This window comes from Mirounga angustirostris, unplaced genomic scaffold, assembly GCF_029215605.1.
Source record: "Mirounga angustirostris isolate CCGP_5_RB_7025 unplaced genomic scaffold, mMirAng1.0.hap1 SCAF_4, whole genome shotgun sequence".
NCBI lineage: Eukaryota > Metazoa > Chordata > Mammalia > Carnivora > Phocidae > Mirounga > Mirounga angustirostris.
The window spans coordinates 154,949,272-154,968,724 of record NW_026991712.1 but is presented as its reverse complement, the minus strand read 5'-3'; the positions used below and the strand labels follow the sequence as shown (position 1 = coordinate 154,968,724).

At 37.6% G+C, this 19,453-nt stretch overlaps 2 protein-coding genes and 1 pseudogene across 3 annotated transcripts in view; all 3 read right to left on the bottom strand.

Annotated features, from left to right (window-relative positions):
- ZSWIM5 (zinc finger SWIM-type containing 5) overlaps positions 1–19,453 on the bottom strand; it is a 202,483-nt gene that overhangs the window by 120,118 nt on the left and 62,912 nt on the right. The gene's annotated exons all lie outside the window — the stretch shown is intronic.
- LOC123860385 (large ribosomal subunit protein eL31-like) lies at positions 8,307–9,484 on the bottom strand. Its single transcript, XM_064589235.1, has one exon. The coding sequence runs from the start codon at positions 9,034–9,036 to the stop codon at positions 8,599–8,601; it is 438 nt and encodes a 145-aa protein (XP_064445305.1). The 5' UTR covers positions 9,037–9,484; the 3' UTR covers positions 8,307–8,598.
- LOC135364186 (large ribosomal subunit protein eL15-like) lies at positions 17,208–19,050 on the bottom strand (annotated as a pseudogene).

Below are 19,453 nucleotides of genomic sequence, written 5' to 3'. Positions count from 1 at the left end.
AAAGGAACTAGAGAGCTAAAACAATTTTTTTAAGAGGGATAAATTGGGAGGGGTGCCTGGGTGGCACAGTCAGTTAAGTGACCAATTCTTGGTTTTGGCTCAGATCATGATCTTGGGGTTGTGAGATAGAGCTCAGTGTCGGGCTCCATGCTCAGCAAGGAACCTGCTTGAGTTTCTCTCTCCCTCTGCCCCTCCTGCAACATGTGCTCATGCTCACACTCTCTCTCTCCCTCAAATAAATAAATCTTTTTTTAAAAAAAGAAGGATAAATTGGGAGGAAACAGTCTGCCCTATTCTAAGAATTATATAGCTGTAGTAAGACTGTGTTACTGGAGGGACAGATACAAAGATCAATGGAAGAGAAGAGAGAACCCCAAAAAAGACCTATGCAAGTATGCCCAAATGATATTTGTTTGTTGTAAAGTTCATAGTTTAGGATTTACTCTAAATTTGACAAACACATAATGTCATGTATCTACCATCATAGCATCATAAAGAGTCATTTCACTGCCATAAATATCCCCTGTGCTCCAGTAATTCACCCTTCCCAGTGCCACCATTCCCCAAACTCCTGGCAATCACTAATATTTTTTACTGTCTGTATCAGTTTTGCCTTTTCCACAATGTCATATACCTGGAATCATACAGTTTAAGCCTTCCCAGACTGGCCTTTCACTTAATGATAAGCATTTTAAGGTTCCTCCAGGTCTTTCCATGGTTCAAAACTTCATTTCATTTTTATGGTGAATAGTATTCTATTGTATGGATGTACCACAGCTTATTTATCCACTCACCTTCTGAATTACGTTTTGTTTGCTCCCCAAATTTGGCAACTGTGGGGAAAAAAACCTGTTATAAACCTTCATATGCTAGTTTTTATGTGGAAATAAGTTTTCAACTCATTAGAGTAAATACCTAGAAGCACAATTACTGGATTGTATGGTGAAATTGTGTTTTGCATTATAAAACAACAACAACAAAAAACAAAAACCAACCTTCCAGACTATCTTCCAAAATGGTTCAAAGTGCATTCCCACCAGGCATGAATAAGAGTTCTTGTTGCATCACAAACTTGTCAGCATTTGGTGTTGACAGTAGTTCTGGATTTTAGCCATTCTAATAAGTATGTAGTGATATCTAATCGTTATTAAAATTCGCAATTCCCTAATGGCATATGATGTTGAACATCCTTTCATATGATTATTTGCCATCCGTATATCTTCTTTAACAGGGTGTCCAGGTCTTTTGTCCATTTTTTTATTTAAATTCAATTAGTCAACATATAGTACATCATTAGCTTCAGAACAAAATTAAGTCTTTTGCCCAGTTTTTAATTGGGTTGTTTTCTTAATTTTGACTTTTAAGACTTCTTTGTATTTGGGAGGGTAACAGTCCTTTATCAGATATACCTTTTGTAAATATTTTCTCCAAGTATGTGGCTTGTCTTTTCATTCTCTTAACAGTGTCTTTCAGAGAACGAGTGATTTTAACATAAGGAAGTTCACCATATCTATTTTTTTTCTTTCATAGATCATGCTTTTGTTGTTCTATCTAAAAACTCATTGCCACACCCAAGTTCACCTAGATTTTCTCCTACGTAGCTTCTATAAGTTTTATAGTTTTGCATTTTACATTTATGTCTTTAATCCATTTTGAGTTAAATTTTGTGAAAGGTGTAACATCATGGTCTATATCCATTTCCTGCAACCGATTATCCAGTTTTTCCAGCACCATTTGTTGAAAAGACTGTCCTTTCTTCATTCAATTGCCTTTGCTCCTTTGTCACAGATCAGAAGAGTATATTTGTATAAGTCTATTTTTAAGCTTTCTATTCTGTTCCATTAATCTGGGTTTTTTTGCCAATACCAAACTCTTGATTGTAGTAGCTTTATAGGTACATCTTAAAGTCAGGTAGTGTCAGTCCTCTGACTTTGTTCTTCCTCAAGAAGATTTCTGGATCTACTGCCTTCCCATATAAATGTTAAAATCAGTTTCTCAATATCCACAAAGTAACTTGCTGGGTTTTAATTCTGATTATACTGAATCTAGATCAAGCTGGGAAGAACTAACATCTTAACAATATTGAGTATTCCTATCCATGAACATGAAATCTCTCTCCATTTATTTAGTTCTTCTTTGATTTCCTTCATCAGAGTTTTGTAATTTTCCTCATATAGATCTTGTTTGTATTTTGTAATTCTTATGTCTAAGTCTGTATGCCTGCCTGTCTTTCCTTCCTTCCTTCTTTCTTTCCCCTCCCCCTTCCCTCCTCCTCTTTTCATTGCATTTAATATAGTGTTATGTTTTCATTTCAAATCCAATTGTTTATTGCAGGTTTATAGGAAAGCAATTGGCATTTTTTTAAAAAGATTTTATTTATTTATTTGACAGGGAGAGACAGCGAGAGAGGGAACACAAGCAGGGGGAGTGGGAGAGGGAGAAGCATGCTTCTCGTGGAGCAGGGGGCCCAATGTGGGGCTGGATCCCAGGACCCTGGGATCATGACCTGAGCTGAAAGCAGATGCCCAACGACTAAGCCACCCAGGCGCCCCGCAACTGGCATTTTTATATTAACCCGTTTTCTTCAATTTTGCTATAATCCTGACTTTTTTTTAAATTTGAGTATAGTTGATACACAATGTTACATTAGTTTCAGGTATACAACTTAGTAATTTGACAGGTTTAAACATTATTCTATGTTCACCACAAGCATAACTATCATCTGTCCCAATACATGCTATTACAATATCATTGACTGTATTCCTTACAGTCTGCTTTTTATTCTTGTGACTTACTCATTCCATAACTGGAGAACTGTATCTCCCTCTCCCCTTCACTCACTTTGCCCACCCCACCCACCTACCTCCCGTCTGGCAGCCATCAGTTTGTTCTCTGTATTTATAGGTCAGATTCTCCTTTCTCTTTGTTTATTCTTTTTTTTTTTTTTAGATTCCATTTATGAGTAAAATCATATGATATTTGTCTTTCTTGGTCTGACTTATTTCACTTAGCATTCTAAGTCCATCCATGTTGTCCCAAATGGCACAATTTCACCCTTTTTATGGCTGCATATATTACATTGTATATATGTACCACATTTTCCTTATCCATTTGTCTATTGATGGACACTTAGACTGCTTCCATGTATTAGCTATTGTAAATGCATAGATCTTTTCGAGTTAGTGTTTTCATTTTCTTTGGATAACTACCCAAGAGTTGAATTATTGGATCATTTGGTATTTCTATTTTTAATTTTTTGAGGAACCTCCATATTATATTCCACAATGGCTGTACCAATTTACATTCCCACCAACAGTGCATGAGGGTTCCTTTTCCTCCACATCCTTGCCAACACTTGTTGTTTCTTGTCTTTTTAATTTTAGCCATTCTGACAGGTGTGAAGTAATATCTCATTGTGGTTTTGATTTGTATTTCCCTGATGATTAGTGATGTTGAGCATCTTTTCATGTGTCTGCTGGCCATCTGTATGTCTTCTTTGAAAAAAACGTCTATTCAGGTCCTCTGCCCACTTTTAAATTGGATTGTTTGCTTTTTTGGTGTTGTACAAGTTCTTTGCATATTTTGGATATTAACCTATTATTGGAAATATCATTGGCAAATATCTTCTGCCATTCAGTAGGTCATATTTTTGTTTTGCTGATGGTTTCCTTTGCTGTGCAAAAGGTTTTTATTTTGAAGTAGTCCCAATAGTTTACTTTCGCTTTTGTTTCCCTTGCCTAACTAAGGAGACACATCTATAAAAATGTTGCTATGGCTGATGTCAGAGAAATTACTCCTTGTGCTCTCTCCTAGGATTTTTATGCTTAAGTATTTAATCCACTTTACACGTAGGTATTTAATCCATTTTGAGTTTATTTTTGTATATGGTGAATACTAAATTATTTTTTTACAAAGGTGCAAAAGCATGTTAATGGAGAAAATAGTATCTTCTTTTAAGTTTTTATTGTAATCACCCGGTACTTACCACAATAAGGGCACTCCTTAATCCTTATCACATATTTCACCCATCTGCCCACAAACCTCCCCTCTGGTAACCATCAGTTTGTTCTGTATAATTAAGAGTGTTTTTTTGGTTTGTCACTCTATCTTTTCTTTTTTTAAACATGATTTTTTAAAATGTTAGTTTCAGGTGTATATATATATTTTTAAGATTTTATTTGTCAGTAGGGGGAACGGCAGGCAGAGGGAGAAGCAGGCTCCCTGCTGAACAGCCTGATGCAGGACTCGACCCCAGGACCTTGGGATCATGACCTGAGCCGAAGGCAGACGCTTAACCGACTGAGCCACCCAGGCATCCCTCAGGTATAGGTTTTAGTGAATCATCACTTACATACAACAGCCAGTGCTCATCACAACAGGTGCCCTCCTTAATACCCATCACCCATCCCGACACACACCTCTACTGCAGCAACCCTCAGTTTGTTCTCTATAGTTAAGAGTCTATTTTATGGTTTGCCTCTCATTTTTCCCCCATGTTCAGTTTTATTTCTTAAATTCCACAAGAGTGAAATTATACAGTATTTCTCTTTCCCTGACTTATTTTGCTTATCATAATACACTCTGGCTCCATCCACATCATTACAGATGGCAAATATCCATTTTTTTAAATGGCTGAATAATATTCCAGTGTGTATATATATACCACTTCTTCTTTATCCATTAATCTATTACTCATTGGATACTGGGGCCACTTCCATATCTTTGCTATTATAAATAGTGCTACTGTAAAAATAGGGATACATGTATCCCTTTGAATTAGTGTTCTGTATTATTTGAGTAAATACCCAGTAGTGTGATTACTAGATTATAGGGTAATCCTATTTTTAACATTTTGAGGAACCTCCACACTGTTTTCCACTGGGGGCTGCACCAGTTTGCATTTCTACCAACAGCGTACAAGGGTTCCTTTTTGTCCATATCCTCGTCAACATTTGTTTCTTGTGTTTTTGATTTTAGTCATTCTGACAGTTGTGAGGTGGTATAGTTTTCATTTGCATTTCCTTGATGATGAGTGATGTGGAGCATTTTTTCATGTGTCTGTTGGCCATCTGTATGTCTTCTTTGGAGAAATATGTTTATGTCTTCTGCCCATTTTTTAAAAGTAGGCTCCATGCCCAGCATGGAGTCCAACACGGAGCTTGAACTCGTGATGTTGAGATCAAGAACTGAGCTGAGATCAAGGGTGGGACACAATCGACTGAACCACCCAGGCGCCACTCTTCTGCCCATTTTTTAATTGGATTATTTTTCTTAGATGTTGAGTTTTTAAGTTCTTCATATATTTTGGATACTAACCCTGTATCAGATGTGTCCTTTGCAAATATATTCTCCCATTCCATTGGTTGCCTTTTAGTTTTATTGATTGTTTCCTTTGCTGTGCAGAAGCTTTTTATTTTGATGTAGTCCCAATAGTTTATTTTTACTTTTATTTCCCTTGCCTCAGGAAACATATCTAGAGAAGTGTTGCTACAGTCTATGTCTGAGAAATTAGTGCCTGTGCTCTTTTCCAGGACTTTTGTGGTTTCAGGTCTCACATTTAGGTCTTTAATCCATTTTGAATTTATTTTTGTTCATGATGTAAGAGAGTGGTCTGGTTTTATTCTTTTGCATGTTGCTATCCAGTTTTCCCAACACCCTTCGTGGAATAGACTGCCTTTTTCCCATTGTATATTCTTTCCTGCTTTGTCAAAGACTCACTGGCCATATAATTCTGGGTTTATTTCTGGGTTTTCTATTCTGTCTCCTTGGTCTATGAATCTATTTTTGTACCAGTATCATATGGTTTTGATTACTACAGCTTTGTAACTTGAAATCTGAAATTCTGATGCCTCCAGCTTTGCTTTTCTTTTTCAAGTTTACTTTGGCTATTCAGGATCTTTTGTGGTTCCATACAAATTTTAGGATTGTTTGTTCTAGTTCCGCAAAAAATGCTGGTGGTATTTTGATAGGGATTGCATTAAATGTGTGATTGCTTTGGGTGGTATAGACATTTTAACAAAATTCCTTCTTTTGATCCATGAGCATGGAATGTCTTTCCATTTCTTTGTGTCATCTCAGTTTCTTTCATAAGTGTTCTATAGTTTTCAGAGTACAGGTCTTTCACCTCTTTGGTTAGGTCTATTCCTTGGTATCTTATTATTTTGGTGCAATTGTAAATGGGATTGTTTTCTTAATTTCTCTTTCTGCTGCTTCATTACTGGTGTACACAAATGCAACAGATTTCTGTACACTAATTTTGTATCCTGCAACTCTACTGAATCTGTTTATCAGTTCCAGAAATTTTGGGGGGAAGTCTTTCAGGTTTTCTATATGAAGAGTATCATGTCATCAACAAACAATGAATGTTTCACCTCCTCCTTACTGATTTGGATGTCTCTGATTTCTTTTTATTGTCTGATTGCTCTGGCTAGGACTTCCACTATGATGTTGAATAGAAATGGTGAGAGTGAACATCCCTGTCTTGTTCCTGACCTTAGGGGAAAGGCTCTCAGTTTTCCCCACTGAGGATAATGTTAGCTATGGGTTTTCCATATACTGAGCTATTTATTATGTTGAGGTATGTTCCCTCTAAACTAACTTTGTTGAGGGCATTTCCATGAATGGATGTTGTACTTTGTCATATGCTTTTTCTGCATCTATTGAAGTGATCATATGGTTTCTAGTCTTTCTCTTGTTGATGTGATGTATCATGTTGAGTGATTTGTGAATACTGAACCACCTTTGCAACCCTGGAGGAAATCCCACTGGATTGTGGTGAATGGTGTTTTTAATGTATTGTTGGATTTGGTTTGCTAGTAGTTTGTTGAGGATTTTTGCAGGATATTGCCCTGTAGTTCTCTTTTCTAGTGGTGTCTTTATTTTTTATTTTATTTTATTTATTTGACAGAGAGAGACAGCGAGAGAGGGAACACAAGCAGGGGGAGTGGGAGAGGGAGAAGCAGGCTTCCCGCAGAGCAGGGAGCCTGATGTGGGGCTCGATCCCAGGACCCTGGGATCATGACCTGAGCCGAAGGCAGACGCTTAACGACTGAGCCACCCAGGAGCCCCACTAGTGGTGTCTGTATCAGGGTTTTGGTGTCAGGATAATGCTGGCCTCACAGAATAAATTTGAAAGTTTTCCTTCCTTTTCTATTTTTCAGAATAGTTTGAGAAGAAAAGGCATTAGCTCTTCTTTAAATGTTTTGTTGTTGTTGTTTAAAAAGATTTTATTTATTTATTGTGAGAGAGAGCGGGCGCATGAGTGAGGGGGAGGAGCAGAGGGAGAGGGAGAAGCAGACTCCTCGCTGAGCAGGAAGCCCGATGTGGGGCTTGATCCCAGGACCCCAGGATCAGGACCTGAGCCAAAGGCAGATGCTTAACTGACTGAGCCACCCAGGTGCCCCTTAAATGTCTGAGAGAACTTGTCTGTGAAGCCATCTGGTTCTGGACTTTGGTTTGTTGGGAGTTTTTGGATTACTTATTTAATTTCTTCACTTGTAATCAGTCTGTTCAAATTTTCTATTTCTTCCTGTTTCACTTTTGTTAGATTATGTTTCTGGAATTTATCCATTTCTTCCAGGTTGTCCAATTTGTTGGCATGTAGTTTTTCACAATACTCTCTTATAAGTTTATTTCCATGGTGTTTGTTGTTATTTCTCCTCTCTCATTTGTGCTTTTATTTATTTGGGCCCTTTCTTTTTTTTTCTTGGTAAGTCTGGCTAGAGGTTTGTCAATTTTATTGATTTTTTTCAAAGAAACAGCTCCTGGTTTCATTGATCTGTTCTATTGTTTTTTAGTTTCTATATCATTTATTTCTGCTCTAATCTTTATTATTTCCTTTCTTTGGCTCGTTTTAGGTTTCATTTGTTGTTCTTTTTTTAGCTCCTTTCAGTGTAAGGTTAGGTTCTTTATTAGAGATTTTTCTTGCTTCTTGAGGTAGGCCTGTATTGCTATACACTTCCTCTGAGAACTGCTTTTGCTGCGTCCCAAAGATTTTGAACTGTTGTGTTTTCATTTTCATTTGTTTCCATGTACTTTTTAATTGCTTCTTTTATTTCCTGGTTGACCTATTCATTGTTCAGCAGCATGTTATTTGTGGTCTTTCCAGATTTTTTCTTGTGGTTGACTTCTAGTTTCATAGCATTATGGTCAGAAAAGATGCATGTTCCATGTGCACTTGAAAAGAATGTGTATTCTGCTGTTTGGGGCTGGAATGTTCTGAATATTCTGTTAAATCCATCTGGTTCACTGTGTCATTCAAAGCCATTGTTTCCGTGTTGATTTTCTGTTTAGATGATCTGTCCATTGGTGTAAGTGGGGTGTTAAAGTCTTCTACTGCTATGGTATTATTATCAATTAGTTTCTTTATGTTTGTTCTTAACTGTTTTGTGTATTTGGGTGCTCCCATGTTGGGTCCAAAATATTTACAATTGTTATATCTTCTTGTTGGATTGTCCCCTTTATTATGATAGTGTTCTTCTTGCCTCTTATTACAGTCTTTGCTTTAAAGTCTATTTCATCCAATAGAAGTATTGCCACTCTGGCTTTATATCTTTTTTTTTTTATACCTTTATTTGACAATCAGTGATTAGTTCTCATTCACATTACTGTCTGTAGATTTTTGAAAGTGGTGACAGGTACATAGGTAAACAGTGTGTAGAGCCTGTTTGGTGAATCTTCATCCTCGTTACATTTTCTGGACAACCACACATGGATACGGTATGGAACGTTCCTTATTCCTTTGGCCCAGACAGCTTTGTTGAGCCTGGTGTCAATGCGCACATCTGTAGTTCCCATCTCCTTCATGGCAAATTTCCGGATCTCTTTGAGTGCCCGAGGGGCACGCTTCTTGAAACCCACTCCATGGATGCACTTGTGAATGTTGATGGTGTATTCTCTGGTCACTACCTCGTTGATGGCAGAACGGCCCTTCTTCTTCTCACTACCCTTCTTCGCAGGAGCCATTCTGCCAGGGCCTGGTTGGAAAGCTGCCGTTCTGGCTTTCTTTCGACATCCATTTGCATGATGTTTCTCCATCTCCTCACTTTCAATCTGCACCTGTTTTTTGGTCTACAATGAGCCTCTTATAGGCAGTGTATAGATGGGTCTTGTTTTTTCATCCATTCTGTCACCCTATGTCTTTTGATTGGAGCATTTAGTCCATTTACATTCAAAATAATTACTGATTGAGGTGCCTGGGTGGCTCAGTAGGTTAAGTGTCCAACTCTTGATCTCAGCTCAGGTCTTGGTCTTGGGGTATGAGTTTGGGCCCTCCATTAGGCTCCATGCTAGGCTTGGAGCCTACTTAAAAAAATAAAGTCATTATTGATAGATATGTATTTGTTGCCATTTTATTATTTGTTTTGTGGTTGTTCTGAAGATTTTCTCTGAGCCTTTCTTGTCTTCCTCTCTTTCATGGTTTGCTGATTTTCTTCAGTGACATATTTGAATTTCTTTCTCTTTCTTCTTTGCATATTTATTAGTGGCTTTTGATAAATCACTACCATACAGTTTGTATATAACCCCTTCTTCATATAGCAGTCTACTAAATTGATGGTCATTTAAGTTTGAACCCATTCTTTACTCCTTTTCTCCCCATGTTTTAGGTGCATACTTCCTTTTCTTTTGTGAGTTCCTTAACTAACTCTTTTTACTGCTTTTGTGTTTCCTACCTTCATACTGTCATTTGTGGTCTTTGCTTTCCACTCAAAGAGTTCCCTTTAATACTTCTTGCAGGGCTGGTTTAGAGGTCACGAACTCCTTTAGTTTTTGTTTGGGAAACTCTTTATCTCTCCTTCTACTCTGAATGACAGCCTTGCTAGATAGGGTATTCTTGGCTGCAGGTTTTTCGCATTCAACACTTTGAGTATATCATGCCTCCTTTCTGGCTTAGAAAGTTTCTGCTGAAAAATCTGCTGATAGCTTTATGGGGTTTCCTTTGTATGTAACTGTCTCCTTTTATCTTGCTGCTCTTTAATATTTTTTATCACCATATATAGCCAATTTATTTACAATATGTCTTGGTGTGGATCTGCTTTTGTTGATTTTGATGGGAGTTTCTGTGCCACCTATTTCTGGAGATCTGTTTCCTTCCCCATGTTAGTCAAGTTTTCAGCTATTATTTCTTCAAATATATTTTCTGCCCGCTTTTCTCACTCTTCTTCTGGGACTCCTAAAATATGAATATGTTTATGTTTGACAGAGTCACTGAGTTCCCTAAGTATATTCTTGTTTTGCATAATTCTTTTTTTTCTCCTTTGTTCAGCTTGATTACTTTCCCTTACTCTGTCTTCTAGGTCACTAATTCATTCCTCTGCTCTCCAGCCTGCTCTTCATTCTATCAAGCATGTTTCTCATCTTGGTTATTGAGTCCTTTATCTCTGCTGTTATTCCTTATCTCTGTGTTAAGGGTCTCACTGATGTCTCCTGCTCTGTTCTCAAGTCCAGTGAGTATCCTTATGATCACTGCTTTAAATTGTCCATCAGGTATGTTACTTATATCTGTTTTACTTTGATCCCTGTCCATGGCCTTCTCCTGTTCCTTCATTTGGGATAAATTTCTCTGTCTTTTCACTCATAAGTTGTTGGTGGTATGTAAAATGGTACAGCACTATGGAAAACAGTTTGGCAAGTTCTTCAAAAACTAAACATGCAACTACCATATGATCCAGCAACTCTCTCCTGGGCATTTATCCCAAGGAAATGAAAACATATTTACACAAAAACCTGTACGTGAATGTTCAAAAGCAGCTTTATTCATAATCAATAAAAACTAGAAACAATTCAGATGTCTTTCAATGGGTGTGTAGTCAGATTTTAGTATGTACACTCATACCATGAAATGCTACTCAATAATTTTTAAAAATGATAACACACAACTTGAAATAAATCTCCAGAGAATTATGCTGAGTGAAAAGAGACAATCAGCAAAAGTTACATATTATGTTATTCCATTTATATAATATTCTTGAAATAACAAAATTATAGAAATCGAGACTAGATTAGTGGTTGCCAGGAGTTAGATGTTGGTTGGAGGAAGAATATGAGAAAGAAATGAGTGTGGTTGTAAAAGGTCAATATGTAGAATCCTTGTGGTAATGGAATTGTTTTGAATCTTAACTATATCAATGTCAATATCCCCATTGTGATACTGTACTGTAGTTTTGCAAGGTGTTATTACTGGGGGAAATGAGGTAAAGGGCACATGGGATCTCTGTATTATTTCTTCCAACTGCATGTAAACTTACAATGATTTCAAAGTAAAAATTTTCTTTTCTTTTTTTAAGATTTTATTTGAGAAAGAGAGAGCATGAGTGGGGGGGAGGAGCAGAGGGAGAGGGAGAGGGAGAAGCAGACTCCCCACTGAGCAGGGAGCCCAAAGTGGGGCTCGATCCCAGGACCCTGATCACGACCTGTGCTGAAAGCAGATGCTTAACTGACTGAGCCACCCAGGCACCCCTCAAAATAAAAATTTTCGTTAAAAACTTATATAATGCTGCCAAAGATGAGTGATATATAATCTTTTTGACCTTGGTGAGCTGATGAGCTCATAGACCAGTAGGGAAAACAAGTATTCAAGTCAAAAATCACAATTCATTATGATACTATCTATTAATTATATAAAATTTACTGTGTACCAGACACTGTCATAAGCTCTTTGCCTATATTAACTCATTTCATTTTCATTACACACCTGTGAAGTAGGTATTATTATTTTATGGATAAAAATACTGAAGTACTGAGATGTTTAGTGACTTGCACAAGGTCACTGTACCTAAACAGTGCTATGAAAGTTATTATATACAATGTATGGAGAGAAAAGAGATTGGAGAGTCCAACTATATATATCCAAAGGGTCAAGGGTGAACACATAAAGTTTTATAGGAGAACTGAATCTTGATAGATATCAAGGAGTTTATCTGGAATTTTAAACAGGTGAATCAATATACACAAATTTCAGTGATGTGAGGTGAGAAAATGCCACTAAGGAAAAGTCATTTAAGTTCCCAGGCTCTCAGTCTTCTCCCTCATAAAAAATAAGTAGCTTGGATGATGCTATCTCTAATGTCCCTCCTAACTCCTACAGTCTGTGGTTCTATGCTACTAATGTAGAAAGTTAAATTATTGGGACACTGTAGGTACAGTCCTTGTTTCCTGTCTCTATGCTATACTAGAATAACTTATGGGCAATGTGTCCATGTGTCCAAGAAACAAGGGTATAGCTGTTGTCAATTATAAATGAAATACCACTTGACACAAGTTTAAAAGATGTTGGAGTTAGCTGGGGAAACCAAACCATCATTTATATTATTGTTTCTATGGGAAAATAACTTTCAAACTAAATATGGCATATAAAGCAATTGTTTGAAAATTGTGCATGGTCTGTTCAACTGTATTCTAATATGTCAGTTCAGAAGAAAAGAAAGAGATAGTTCCTTTAAAAAATTAGAATCAGGCTTGGAAGGAGCTGTGGGTCTTAGAGAAAAGTTAATGAATAATCTTTTGTGTCTGATGCCAATTAGCTTTTATAACAGTTCCAGGCTCAAAGAACAGGAAGTGGCAGAGAAGAATTCAAGAAAGAATTTCCATCCAGACTGGAAAAAAGCAGCAGAGGATAATCATAGGAAAATAGTGCATATGTAAACAGAATCATTTCCTTTCTTTCTGGTTTACACTGGAAAAAAGCAGAATGCTGAAAGATGCTAGGAAGGAAGCAAAACCTGAGCAACTGGTAGCAGAATAGACACAGCTTCTAGTGGGACTCAGTATTATAAGAGCAACTAAGAGCAATACTTTCTCTTAGCTTTTCATCCCTACCAGTGAGAAGAAAAGTTATAATTCTTGTTCTGCCAAAGTAAACCCAAGGTCAAATCACAACAGTGCAAGTTTTCTTATGATGAAGTACACAACTGTGTTGAGGTGTTTTATTCAATTGTGCTCTCAATTATGTGTTTTATACTGAAGCTGCAGGCAAAAACATACACATAGATCAATGGAACAGAATAGAGAACCAGAAATGGACCCACAAACGTATGGTCAACTAACCTTCCACAAAGCAGGAAAAAATATAAGAAGTCTCTTCGACAAATGGTGTTGGGAAAACTCTGGACAGCGACATGCAGAAGAATGAAACTGGACCACTTTCTTACACAGTACACAAAAGTAAATTGAAAATGGATTAAAGACCTAAATGTAAGACAGGAAACCATCAAAATCCTAGAGGAGAAAACGGGCAGCAACCTCTTTGATGTTGGCCACAGCAACTTCTTACTAGACACGTCTCCTGAGGCAAGGGAAACGAAAGCAAAAACGAACTATTGGGACTTCATCAAGATAAAAAGCCTCGGCACAGCAAAGGAAACAATCAACAAAACTAAAAGGCAGCCGACGGAATGGGAGAAGATATTTGTAAATGCCATATCGGATAAAGGGTTAGTATCCAAAATCTATCCTGAAGGTTATATACTGACCAAACCAGATTTGTGGTTTAATTTATAGTTTAGGACTTGTTTCTAAACTTGAAATTCTTTTTTTTTTTTAATTGAAATTCTTGTATTTAACTGCCTGCTTGATTGTCTCCACTTAGATGTCTCACGTCATACTAAACATATCTGTACTACTGATCTCAACCTATGCCTTCTCTTACCCTACTCCTAGCATGGCTTCCTTCCAAAAAGAACACACAACACAAAGGATTTTAAGAAATTACTACAAAAAAACAATATGCCAACAAATTAGACAAAATAGAAGAATGAAAACTTCCTACAAACATAAAAACTTCCAAGAATAAATTCAGGAAGACATAGAAAATCTAAACAAACAAATTACAAACAAACAAATTTAGGTAATAAAACTGAGACAAAGTTGAACCAAAAAACTCCCAACAAACAAAAGTCCAGATGGCTTCAAAAGTGAATTCTACCAAACATTTACTATTTTTTTAAAGATTTTATTTATTTATTTGAGAGAGAGAGAGCACGAGAGCAGGGTGGGGGGCAGAGGGAGAAGCAGACTCCCTGCTCAGCAGGGAGTCTGATGTGGGACTCAATTCCGGTACTCCAGGATCCTGGCCTGAGCAGAAGGCAGATGCTTAACTGACGAAGCCACCCAGGCGACCTCTACCAAACATTTAAAGAAGAGTTAATACCTATACTTCTTAAACTATTCCAAAAAACAGAATAGGAAGGAATGCTTCCAAATTCATGCTAGGGGAATAGCATTACCAATACCAAAACCAAAAACAACTATGATAAAAAGAAAATTGGAGACCAATATCATTGATAAACATAGATGCAAATCCTCAATAAAATATTAACAAGCTGAATTTTAAAATTTTTTAAAGGATCATTCACCATGATCAAGTAGGATTTATTTCAGAGATGCAAGGATGTTTCAATATTCAAAAATTAATCAATATGATACACCACATTCACAAAATGAAGGATAAAAATCATATGATCATTGCAATAGATGTAGAAAAGCATTTGACAAAATTCAACATCTGTTCATGATAAGAACTCTCAGCAGAATGGATTTAAAGAGAATGTACCTCAACATAATAAAGGCCATCTATGACAAGCCCATAGCCAACATCATCCTCAAAAGTGAAAAACTAAAAGCTTCTCCTCTAGGATCAGGAACAACCCAAGTATACCCAACTCTTGCTACTCTTATTTGTCATAGCCTGGAAGTCTGAGACAGAGTAAATAGGCAAGAAAAAGAAATAAAAGGCATCCATATCAGAGAGGAAGGCGAAAAACTGTGCTGGGAAAACTGAACAGCCACATGCAAAAAAATGAAACTGGACAACTATCTTACACCATGCACAAAAACTAACTCAAATGAAATGAAGACTTGAATGTACAACCTGAAATCATAAAAGTCCTAGAAGAAAACATGAAGGTAAGCCCCTAGATATGGTGTCAGCAATGATTTATCAGATATGATACCAAAAGTAAAGGCAACAAAAGGAAAACTAAATAAATGGGACTATATCAAACTAAAAAGATGCTCAACAAAGGAAACAACCAAAAAAACTAAAAGGCAGCCTTCAGAATGGGAGAAGATATTTGCAAATGACATATCTGATAAAGGGTTAGTATCCAAAATCTATAAAGAACTTATCAAGGGGCACCTGGGTGGCTCAGTCGTTAAGCGTCTGCCTTCGGCTCGGGTCATGATCCCAAGGTCCTGGGATCGAGCCCCACTTTGGGCTCCCTGCTCTGCGGGAAGCCTGCTTCTCCCTCTCTCACTCCCCCTGCTTGTGTTCCCTCTCTCGCTGTGTCTCTCTGTCAAATAAATAAGTAAAATCTAAAGAAGAAAAAAAAAGAACTTATCAAACCCAACACCCAAAAAATAAATAATCCAGTTAAGAAATGGGCAGAAGACATGAACAGACATTTTTCCAAAGAAGACATACATTTGGCCAACAGACACATGAAAAGATACTCAACATCACTCATCATCAGGGAAAATACAAATCAAAACTACAATGAGATACCACCTAACACCTGTCAGAATGGCTAAAATTAACAATACAGGAGGGGTGCCTGGGTGGCTCAGTCAGTTAAGCCTTCGGCTCAGGTCATTATCTCTGGGTCCTGGGATGGAGCCCTGCATCAGGCTTCCTGCTCAGCAGGGAGTCTGCTTCTCTCCCTCTGTTCCTCCCCATTACTCTCTCTCTCAAATAAATAAAATCTTAAAAAAAAAAAAAAAAAAAAAAAAAAAACCACACAGGAAACAACAGATGTTGGTGAGGATGCAGAGAAACTGGTCTGTTGATGCGAATGCAAACTGGTGCAGCCACTCTAGAAAACAGTATGGAGGTGCCTCAAAAAGTTAAAACTAGAACTACCCTATGACCTAGCAATTATACTACTAGGTATTTACCCAAAGGATACAAAAATACTGATTCAAAGGGACGTTTGCAACCTGATGTTTATAGCACCATTACCAACAATAGCCAAATTATGGAAAGAGCCCAAAAGTCCATCAACTGATGAATGGATAAAGAAGATGTGGTATATATACAATGGAATATTACTCAGCCAACAAAAAGAAGGAAATCTTCTCATTTGCAACTACATGGATGGAGCTAGAGTGTGTTATGCTAAGTGAAATAAGTCAGTCAGAGAAAGACAAATACCGTATAATTTCACTCATGTGGAATTTAAGAAACAAAACAGATGAACACAGGGGAAGGGGGGAAAAAGAGAGAGGGAGGCTAAGTATAAGGGACTCCTAACTACAGAGAACAAACTGAGGGTTGATGGAGGGGAGGTGGGCAGGGGATGGCCTAAATGGGTGATGGGTATTAAGGAGGGTACTTGTTGGGATGAGCACTGGATGTTGTATGTAAGTGATGAATCACTGAGTTCTACTCCTGAAACCAGTATTTCACTGCATTTTAACTAACTAGAATTTAAATAAAAACTTGAGGGGCGCCCAGGTGGCTCAGTCAGTTAGGTGTCTGCCTTTGGCTCAGGCCATGATCCCAGAGTCCCAGGATCCAGTCCCACATTGGGCTCCCCATTCAGTGGGGAGTCTGCTTCTCCCTCTGACCCACCCCCCTCTTGTGCTTTCTCTGTCTCACTCTCTCTCTAATAAATAAAATCTTAAAAAAAAAACAACTTGAAACAAACAAAAATAAAGTAAGAAACAAAACAGATGAACATATGGGAAGGGGGTAAAAAGGAGAAAGAGAAAGTTGGGGCACCTGGGTGGCTCAGCTGGTTAAGCATCTGACTCTTGATTTTGGCTCATGTCATGATCTCAGGTTGTGAGATTGAACACTGTGTTGGGTTCCGTTCTGGGAGGGGAGTCTGCTTGAAATTCTCTCTCTCCCTTCTCCCTCTGCCCCTCCCTATGCTTGCATGCATGCTCTGTCTCCCAAATAAATCTTTAAGAAAAAAAGAGAGGGAGGCAAACCATAAAGACTCTTTTTTTTAGTTTAATAAACATTTACTCCTTAAGTTGAACAACCTCTACATGCAAAATATATATGGTTTAGGATCTCTTTTTGAGTGGAAAGGAATTTAGGTCTCAAGAGGCTTTCAGTCTGCTGTTTTCTGGAAATCATTTAATTGAGTGTAAGACCCCTGAAAAATACTGAATTCAACCTAAAAATGTGGTTTCTAGTTGACATTATTCTCTATATGATCATGATAAAAGATTAGGATATTCTTCACATTTCCAAGCAAGATCCAATTTTAAAAGCCTGTTCTTCCCAAACTCCTAAAAATAGCGAGTTGAGAGTAAACCAGAGCATTACATCACCCCTAAGAAGCTGTAGGTTTCATTACATACACCAACAAATCTACATGGTTAGTTTCTGCATTCCACTTTTACAAAATTTATTTTACACCTATTATACCAAACAGCATTTTAAACACTGACATATAAACTCCCTAAAAAGATAAAGCAAAGACAAAAGCATTTATCTTACTAGAAACAAGATACACCTTCACTTACAGTCTTCAAACATTATTGCACTTTAACTTTCATAATTTGACAATGCATTCATGGAACAATCTGCAGCTAATTTTAACAGACAAATTAAAGACTACTTTGAAGCAACCATACTGCCCTAAATTGTTTATTAGGTAAGGATTTTACAAACATTATTCATATCAGCAGTAATGGTGGAATTGGAGAGTATTGCGTCTTCTCTTATGTCTCACAGTGAGAACCAATTGTGTGACCCTTTCCAAGGCCATGGTTCTTGCAGCCTGCAGATGTCAGCCCTCGCATCTCCCTGTGCTTGTAAACTCGTTTGGTGATCCACTGGGTGTCAGGATTTTTCTGATAGCTTTACGGATGGATCAATGAGGATAACCTCAAAGAATCTGTACATGCAATCTCCACCAACCCAGTAAAAATTCAAGACTCTCAGAGCCCCACAGTGCTGTCCAGCTCACTCCTCTGCAACAGACTGAAGGCTTGGGGCAAACTTTAGCTGGTTAACACCATGATGGACAGGCTTGCCGTAGGTAGCACCCTTAGGAACTGGGCATTTGTGGCCACCATGTCTGATATATGACATAACCTTGCTTGACCTTGTAAAACAGTCTGCGTGCTTTATCAGGCTTGGTTGGGCAGGGGGCCCTGTGGAGCACAGAGAGCTGGGCATACTACCAGCAACACATCCTGAGAGAAAAGCACATTACATTGGATGGCTTCTTCCTCCACAGCTACTGGATGTACTTGTAAGCACCCATCTTGGCTTACCTTTGAGCTGATGGCTGCCACTGGATGCAAAGGGAAGAGCCCTTCTCCCCCAAGACTCTTAATTATAGAGAACAAACTGAGAGCTGCTGGAGGGGAGGTGGGTGGGGGATGGGTACTGGGTATTAAGAAGAGCACTTGTGATGAGTACTGGGTGTTACATGTAAGTGATGAATCACTGAGTTCAACTCCTAAAATAAATATTGCACTGTATATTACCTAACTAGAATTTAAATAAAAACTTGAAACAAAAAATAAAAATTAAAAAATTATAAATAAAACTAGTATATTATATAAGTTATATCTCAAATAAAATGAGTCTGTTATAGACAGCAAAAAAAAAAAAAAAAATACCGTATGATCCAGCACTTACTTCTCAAAGGGATATCTGTATACTCATGTTCATAGCAGTATTATTCACAATAGCTAAAACATGGAAATGATCCAAGAGTCCATCAAGCAATAAATCACCAAGCAAAATGTAGATATACATACAATGGAATATTAACTAGTCTTAAGAAGGAAGGAAAGTCTGCAATATGCTAAAACATGGATGAAGCTTGAAGACATTATGCTAAATAAGCCAGTGACAAAAAGACAAATACTGTATGATTTCACCTATATGAGTACTAAAAGTACTCAAAATCACAAAGACAGAAAATAAAACTGTGGGGGCGCCTGGGTGGCTCAGTCAGTTAAGCGTCCGCCTTTGGCTCAGGTCGTGATCTCAGGGTCCTGGGATCAAGCCGCAAGTTGGACTCCCTGCTAGGCAGAGTCCACTTCCCCCTTTCCCTTTGCCCCTCCCCCCCTTCTTGTGCTTGTGCACGGTGTACTCTCTCTCTCAAATAAACAAAATCTTAAAAAAAAAAAAAAAGAAAGAAAACTGGTTGCTAGGTGCTAGAAAGACGGGTGGAAATGGGCAGCTCTGTTTAATGGGTATAGGGTTTCAGTTTTACAAGTTGAAAAGATTTATGGACATGTATGGTAGCGGCAGCTATACAACATTATGGATGTATTTAATACCACTAAACTGTATACTTAAAAATAGTTACATGGTAAATTTTATGTTATGTGTATTTTACCACATCAAAAAATTTTAAATTAAAAAAAGGAAGGAGAAATTAAGACAGTCACAAATAAAAACAGAATTCACTGCTAGCAAATCTGTTCTGTAAGACCAGTAAGGTGAGTCCTTTAAACTGAAATGAAAGGACACCAGATATTAATTCAA

Coding starts and splice junctions, on each gene's coding strand:
- LOC123860385 (XM_064589235.1), bottom strand. CDS start 9,036: ATGGAGAAACATCATGCAAATGGATGTCGAAAGAAAGCCAGAACGGCA.